The following is an 8,170-nucleotide window of genomic DNA, read 5'->3' on the forward strand; positions in this document are numbered from 1 at the left end:
GTGAAAATCACTGAGACTTACTGTAAAAGATTATCAACAATGATATCTGCCTTTGACATGAAAGCATCATTTCAGTATGTAGATTGGAAAGACAGTACTGGAATTTCAAGTGTCCACTGCTTTCCCCCCTTGCCCTAGAGTCTCCTGACCTGCCCACCACTGCCTACCACAGGAATCTCTCTCTCTCTTTTTTCTTTATTCTTTCACTTCTGCTCTTTCTTCTTTTCCTATATCACTTTCTCATTATTTTTATACTCATTTCATCTCTATTCTTCTCTTCCATGGAAAAGACCTTGTCCATAACCCAAATCAGCATGATAAGGCTGTTAATACAGCTGATGAGATGTTGATGCTTCCCATTACTCAGTGATGTCCTAATAATTTTGTCTTTTCTTCAAATAGGTAAATGATATTCATGTCTGAGACTATATATGCTCCATGAAGAACCTCTGTTCATGATCTCTACTTGTGCCAAGTTTCATAGACTGGTAACCACCAAAGGAGATCTTAGAAATGGTCCTGCAATATGCCAAGTGAAGTGAAAGTGAAGGTCCCTCAGTTGTGTCCAACTCTTTGCGACCCCATGGACTATACAGTCCATGGAATTGTCCAGGCCAGAATACTGGAGTGGGTAGCCTTTCCCTTCTCCAGGGGATCTTCCAAACCCAGGGATCAAACCCAGGTCTCCCACATTGCAGGTGGATTCTTTACCAGCTTAGCCAAGAGTGAGGCCCAAGAGATATGAAGGCGATGGTTAATTAGAAGAAGAGGAGTGAATTCATGTCTTCTCCCTGTGAGGACAGTGCCATCTATATTGTACCATGGACTTTGGAAAACTTGCAGTCATTCCAATCAAGTCTTCTCTCACAGATTTGCTGAGAATCCCGCCCACTCTCCATAAGTAGACACAGTATACCTTTTTTCCAACTTCATTCCTTTGGAAAGTTCTGATACGAATCAACACTTACTCTCTTTTGCATAATAATAGACACTGAACTAGAAAGAGTCATAAGAAATATCCACTTCCAACTTCCAAACAAGGAACACAGTAAAGCTCTAGCCTATAAAGGACTATTTTCTAATGACTAACTCCCCTCCTGACTCATTGGAAAAGACCTTGATGCTGGCAAAGATTGAGGGCAGGAGGAGAAGGGGATGACAGAGGATGAGATGGTTGGATGGCATCACCGACTCAATGGACATGGGTTTGGGTTGGTGATGGACAGTGAGGCCTGGCATGCTGTGGTTCATGGGGTTGCAAAGAGTCAGACACGACTGAGCGACTGAACTGAACTGAACTCCCCTCCAGGGATCAGATAGGCTCCAAGGTGTGAGAGCTATGACAGATGACTATATTATTCCTGCTTTTCTCTCCTACACTAAGTATCTGCCTCTCCCTAGTACCTTCCTCACAGCCCCCTTCACATCCTTGTTCCTTAGGGTATAAATTAGAGGATTGAGCATAGGGGTAACTATGGTATAAAAAAGGGCTACAAACTTTCCCTCACTCTCAGAATAACTGTGCATGGGTTGCAGGTACGTATAGATGGCTGAGCCATAAAAAAGGGAAACCACCAAGAGATGGGACCCACAAGTCCCAAAAGCCTTTCTTCTCCCAGCCACTGACCTGACTTTCAGCACTGTCTGAACAATGTATACATAGGAGCTTAGAATTAGTACTGCAGGAACAACCAAGATTATGGCTCGAGCCACAAACATCTTGGTCTCTGTCCCTTCTGTGTCCTCACAAGCCAGCTTCAGGAGAACAGTCATCTCACAGAAGAAGTGATTCAGGAGGTGGAGACCACAGAGAGGCATAGCCATCATGAGGCCTGTCTGAACCAGAGAGTTCATGCAGCCTCCTACCCAGGAGGCAATAGCCAGCGTCTGGCAGAGGTGGGGATGCATAATGGCTGTGTAGCGGAGTGGATGACAGACAGCAGCATAGCGGTCAAAGGCCATCACCACCAGGAGCACACATTCAGTGGAGCCTAGGGCAAGGGAGCTGAAGAGCTGGACCACACACCCTTCATAGCTGATGGTCCGGTCGAGTCCATGAAGGTTGATCAGAAGCTGGGGCACAGTGCTGGTGGTATAGCAGAGGTCCAGGAAGGAAAGATGTCTAAGAAAGAAGTACATGGGCGTGTGCAACTGATGTTCCAGGAGGGAAAGAGTGATGATGGTGGTGTTGCCAAAGATAGTTAAGGAATAGAAAACTGAAATAAAGACAAAAAGGATGGGCTCCAGTTGAGACCAATCTGAGAAGCCCATTAAAATGAAGCCTTGTCTAGAACTTGTGTTGAAACTTCCCATGGCTTTTTGCCTGTTCAAATAGCAGAAAACAATGTAATGACTCTTATGAAGAAGGATTTTAAAATTATTTCACAATTTTCCCTAGATAATCCTAACGCATGCATTGTGTTATCTGTTTTGCTATTCAGCTCCATTCTGTCCAGTCTTCTCCTACTTTGAGAGTGAAGATTACTAGATGAAGAATGATGTGACTTTCATGTGAACTCCAGTCCTGTTATGTGCTTGCTCTATGATTTCAGCCAGGCCACTAAATCCTTGGGACCTGATGTTTCCTTGTGTGAAAGCAGAGACCATCTGCCGAAAAGAATCAAGAAAAGTTAGGTCCATCCTTTTGGGAAAAAAAAAATTAGCAACAAGTATGCTTCTTGTGATGAGTTATGATGCCTAGAATAATTTCCCCCTTCTCCAACTGATAAATATATCCATCAAATCCCCATAACATAAATATAAATAAAAATTTAATTGGTCAAAAAATGACAATGCATGTAAGGTACAGACTTCTCCCATCTTCCTATTTACTGTTGATCATATTTCCTTTTGGAAACTTCTTCTCCACTGGCTTCCGTAAATACACATTCTTCTCCTTGTCAACTCAGTGTATTCTCCTCTGATGGTGCCTCTTCTTTCAATAAGGTCTTAAATATTATTATTCCCTGGAAACTTTACCTGGCTCTCTCCTCACCCTACACACTCTTTCTGGTGATCCCACTCATGGCTTCAGTTACCAATAATGACTTCTAAGTATTGGTTTGCAGCCAAGACTGCTCTTCAGAACTTCAAAATCAAGTATCTCTTCTTTTGGGACACTGCTAAGATAATCCATAGGCATCTCAAGTTTAGCATGTTCAAGTCTCATATCTTCCCTCCATATATGCTTCTGTTGCATTCCCTTACTCGGTAAGTGATAGCCTCTTCCCCCTTAAAAAATGTTGTGGTTATCTCAGATCTCTCCTCACCCCATCCTAAAACTGATTGCTCAATATGTCCTATTGAATCTATAGCCTAAATATCTTTTACTTCTTTCTCCTTGTCATCTTGTTTTTTCAATGACTTGATTGATGGCTCAATATTTCTATAATGTTCCAAAATATCTTGTTTAGAGACTATGAATCAACTCTGAACACTATTGTCAGAATGACTTTCTTAAATTGCAAATAAGATCATGTCTCTTCACTGCTCAGAATTCTTGACTCATGCTGCTCTTTAGTATCAGGGGACTATCCAAATGCCTTAAAATACTCTACATAATTCTTTCTGATCAACTATGTTTTTCAAATGGTCACCATAGTATAGTGCAATAGACTTGAAAGGCCACAGTCAGGTTCCTACAGATTAGCTCTATCACCAGCCCACTCTGCCTGTGCTACCTGTTTTGGAAATTTTACTTCTGTGAGTCTCAACCTACTTAGCTTTGAAATAGGGAAAATAACTTTATTTCATAGGATTTTGATTGGTATTAAATGGTATGATACATTCTGTGAGCTGCAAAGAATATTGCATACACATTTTTAACACTTGTTGTTCTCAACCACTAATTTTTAAGATTTATGAAACTAGCTTTGCTTTTGTTCACCATTTTGCCTCCATCTCTCAGTGAAGTTCCTGGTGAATAAAAGGTGTTTAATAGCTGTTGTTGAGTGAATCAACGAATGTATTTCCAAAGTTTGCATCATGCTTGGTGAACATAAATGTTCCAGAAATATATATTTCCTGTGCAACACAAAAGAATTAACTCTTCTGCAATGTGGCGAAGGTTTAACAACTCCTGCTTTGTCATCATGTAGTGCAAAGGTTTTTAACCACTTCTACAGTGTATTTTGTCAAGGATTTCTATGATGGCAGAGAGATAAATATATTTTCAATGGCAATGACAACCCTGTATGCAAGACAGGAAAAAAGACACAGATGTGTATAACGGACTTTTGGACTCAGAGGGAGAGGGAGAGGGTGGGATGATTTGGGAGAATGGCATTCTAACATGTATACTATCATGTAAGAATTGAATCGCCAGTCTATGTCTGAGGCAGGGTGCAGCATGCCTGGGGCTGGTGCATGGGGATGACCCAGAGAGATGTTGTGGGGAGGGAGGTGGGAGGGGGGTTCATGTTTGGGAACGCATGTAAGAATTAAAGATTTTAAAATTTAAAAAATAAAAAAAACACACACACAAGTAATATGATGTATGATAAAACCATAATTCAAAGGGATCTCACAATGATGAAACAAGGGGCTCTAAACCAATAGATAAGATAATAAGGTAATATTGAACTTAGCTTCAAAACCTTACACAGATGTTGAATGGGGGAGATTAAACGTGACAGCTGTTCACTAAAAAGGTAGAAAACAAAGATGATGTAGGAATACCCTGACCGAAAACAACGCAAGCTAACAGAGCCCACTTGATTGCTGAATTTTACCAAATGTGAGCTCAGATTAGATTAAAAATCCAGTCTAGACTGGCTTTTCTAGCTTGGAAGGAAACCTAAAAGTCATTTCCGCAAATGTCCTTGCACCATCTGATGCATGATTGCCATGGAATCTCAGACCCAGAACTTTTTAAATGAAGGTCCTGCCTCATTTCCTCACTTACGGTCTTTTGCTTTTTTATTCCCTCCTATCAGTTCCTTACTCCCATCTCTGTGCATCTCGGATTTCTTAATATGTCATGTCAACTATTTTCTTACTAATATTCTTAATTTATTATCTCTTTGACCCATGCACCCAATTTTGGAAGAATGCAATTCTCTATAGACTAAACTCAGACTAATAAATTCTGCTAAAAAGAATAATTCAAATGCCCATCTCAATGCTACTAAAAATTTGTAGCCTTTCTAATGCACCATTAACATCCCCCTCTCTACTGTCTCTTCCCCAACAGAAATGACATCTGATCAAGCTTCTCTAATTTAAAAAGCCTCTTTTCACCCTGTGTCCCCTTCTAGTTACTGCCCTCTTTTCTCCTCCTTCATAGATTAGTTTATTAAAAGAGTTGTCTATGTACAATGTTTCAGCTACCTCCTTCCCATTTTTCCTTCAACCCACTGCAATAGGGGTTTTATCCTCACAAGTCTTTATGAGAAAATTCAGGGACATTGTCAGTTCTTACCCTTGTCTCAGCATTTTATGTGTTGACTACTGTCTCCTTCTATATGAAAATTCTACCCTTGCTTTCCTGGATGTCTTTCTATCTTCTCTGCCCATTCTTTAATCTCTTAGGTATAATCCTATTTTTCTATGCATTTCTTGCATGTTGGCATTCCTCCTCAAGGTCCCACCCAAGATCTTCTCTTTTTTTACCACTTTGCAGAGGGTTTCTGGAAAATGCCATCCACTCCAGGCTTAAATCAATGGTAATAACACCCAAGTATATCTCTCCATCCCCTGATCTCTGTTCTGAACTTCAAATTGCTCTAGTCCATCTTCTTGCTGTGAATCTTCCCTTGGATGTCTCCTAAGCACTTAGAACTCAGCAATGTCTAATACTGAATTCATCATAAGAATAAAACTGGTTCTTATCTTGTGTGTCCCATCTCAGGAATGGGCACTACCAAGCTACAGAGCTTGCCAAACTAGAAAAGTAGTCATCAGTCTCTACACCCTCATGTTGGATTCAGATCACAGCTAGATTTCACTTCTTCTAAGACAGCAGTTCTCAACCAGGCCAGTTTTACCCCTCAGGGGACATTTTTAGTTGATAAAATTGGCATCTAGTGGATTGAGACCAAAGATGCTGCTGAATGTCCTACGATGCACACACACACACACACACACACACACACACACGACCCTGTAAAGTGTTGTACCTTCTCATATACAATTTATCACATTCAGCTTCAGTTTCTGATTTAATCATTTCTCTATCCCATCACATTAGAGCTTACAGAGGTCAGAGCTCTATCTATCTCGTTCACAATTACAGTTTTAATACCTCGAGCAGTGATAAGCACATAAGTCTGCAATAATTAAATCCCTGATGCCTGCAGGCATTCACTTGTACCGTATTTGATAGGTATTTTAAAAGACCTGAAGTTGGATGGGAAACACATGTACACCCATGGTGGATTCAAGTCAATGTATGGCAAAACCAATACAATATTGTAAAGTAAAGTAAAATAAATAAATAAATAGAAAAAAAAAAAAAGACCTGAAGTCTTCCTGCATTTCAGCCTCACTTAAAAAGTGAGATGCAATAGTTCTGTTCTCTTGGGATCTGTACATTTTATCTGAAATCTGATGAGATGAGAGAAAGAATCAATGTTTACATAGCCTCCAAATCAAAGTTTTTATATCCTTACTTCATCCTGTTAACCTGCCTCTGACCAGCCGTAGCCTTGGCACCTGCCTGACCTCTTGTGAGCTGCCTTCCTAAGGGGATATTTCCTGCTTCCTAACCCTTAGAGCCCTGCTGAGAATAAGCTGATTTCCCAGAACTACAGCGTATGTGTCTTCTCAAGTACCACGTTAAATCTTTCACTAGGCTCATGCCAGTGAACCCTTTTATTCAGCACAGTTCGTCATACATTGGTCACGTATTTACCACTCAGGATCCAGTTAAACATTCCCAGCCCTCACAGAGCTTCACTTCTCCACTCTCTCTGGTCTCAGTGGCTGGGATCTGTTTCATGCTCATATCTGGTTGGTACTTATGAAAAGAAAAACTATAGTTACTCACGAACTCCTGGGAGTCTTTTCCATCTTTCAATAACAGTAACAAGTTATTCCTCACGCTGACCTAAGGTTGGGCCCCTGGTAGATCCCACACATTACTCCTAGTCCTACATCTCAAAACCCAGCTGGGCTTGACCATAACACAAGCTCTGTTCTGTTCAAACTGACTCACGGATTGGGCATCACAGAGCCTTCATGTGAAAAGTCCCAGTGTGTACAGCTGAGGATAGGGAAAGTCTCATTAGGGGAGCACACAGAGCAAACACAAACCTTCCTCCAACAGACAATCCTCCAAACGTTGAAGAAATAATCATGATATGCACACTTTTCTGGATTCCATGTTCCTCAAGTGAAGGTGATAGCTTCCAAATATCCATTTCCTTTCATATTTCCCAAATCTATCATTCCAATAAAAGAAGAAAATGATATTAGGCTGATTTAACTAGTTCCTAAAAACATGTGTTTTCATCCCATCCATATCTAGGTTTTAACAAATGACCCTTGTGCATCTTCGCATTTAAATAAAAGTACAGTGTTGGAGAAGACTCTTGGGAGTCCCTTGGACTGCAAGGAGATCCAACCAGTCCATTCTGAAGGAGATCAACCCTGGGATTTCTTTGGAAGGAATGATGCTAAAGCTGAAACTCCAGTACGTTGGCCACCTCATGCGAAGAGTTGACTCATTGGAAAAGACTCTGATGCTGGGAGGGATTGGGGGTAGGAGGAGAAGGGGACGACAGAAGATGAGATGGCTGGATGGCATCACGGACTCGATGGACGTGAATCTGAGTGAACTCCGGGAGTTGGTGATGGACAGGGAGGCCTGGCGTGCTGCGATTCATGGGGTCGCAAAGAGTCAGACACAACTGAGCAACTGAACTGAACTGAACTGAACTGAACAGTACCCAATACTCTGCCCTAGCCAGATAGAATTTTGAGTATTTTACAAGCTCATGGCAATCGACTGGGATTAAAACCTTGACAAAATACATAGAACCTAAGGGCAGTAAAATCAATAAGGCACCAAAAATATCCTGCATTAGAAACAGAGATTTTAATTGTGTTTTTCAGATTAGAAATGAGTTCACTTAAAGACAAACATGATAGCATGTATACATGTTCAAAGATCTATCATATGGAAAAGGTATTGAATTTGCTTTGTACTCCTCCAAAGGCAGAAGTATAACCA

At 40.9% G+C, this 8,170-nt stretch overlaps 1 protein-coding gene across 1 annotated transcript in view; it reads right to left on the reverse strand.

Annotated features, from left to right (window-relative positions):
• Positions 1-246: 246 nt before the first annotated feature.
• LOC121819636 (olfactory receptor 2Y1-like) overlaps positions 247-8,170 on the reverse strand; it is a 28,315-nt gene continuing 20,391 nt past the window's right edge. The window contains exon 2 of the mRNA XM_060415723.1: positions 247-7,379. Within this exon, the coding sequence (XP_060271706.1) occupies positions 1,375-2,313 (939 nt within the window). The 5' untranslated portion in view covers positions 2,314-7,379 and the 3' untranslated portion in view covers positions 247-1,374. The remainder of the gene's footprint in view (positions 7,380-8,170) is intronic.

Source organism: Ovis aries, chromosome 5 (genome assembly GCF_016772045.2).
Source record: "Ovis aries strain OAR_USU_Benz2616 breed Rambouillet chromosome 5, ARS-UI_Ramb_v3.0, whole genome shotgun sequence".
NCBI lineage: Eukaryota > Metazoa > Chordata > Mammalia > Artiodactyla > Bovidae > Ovis > Ovis aries.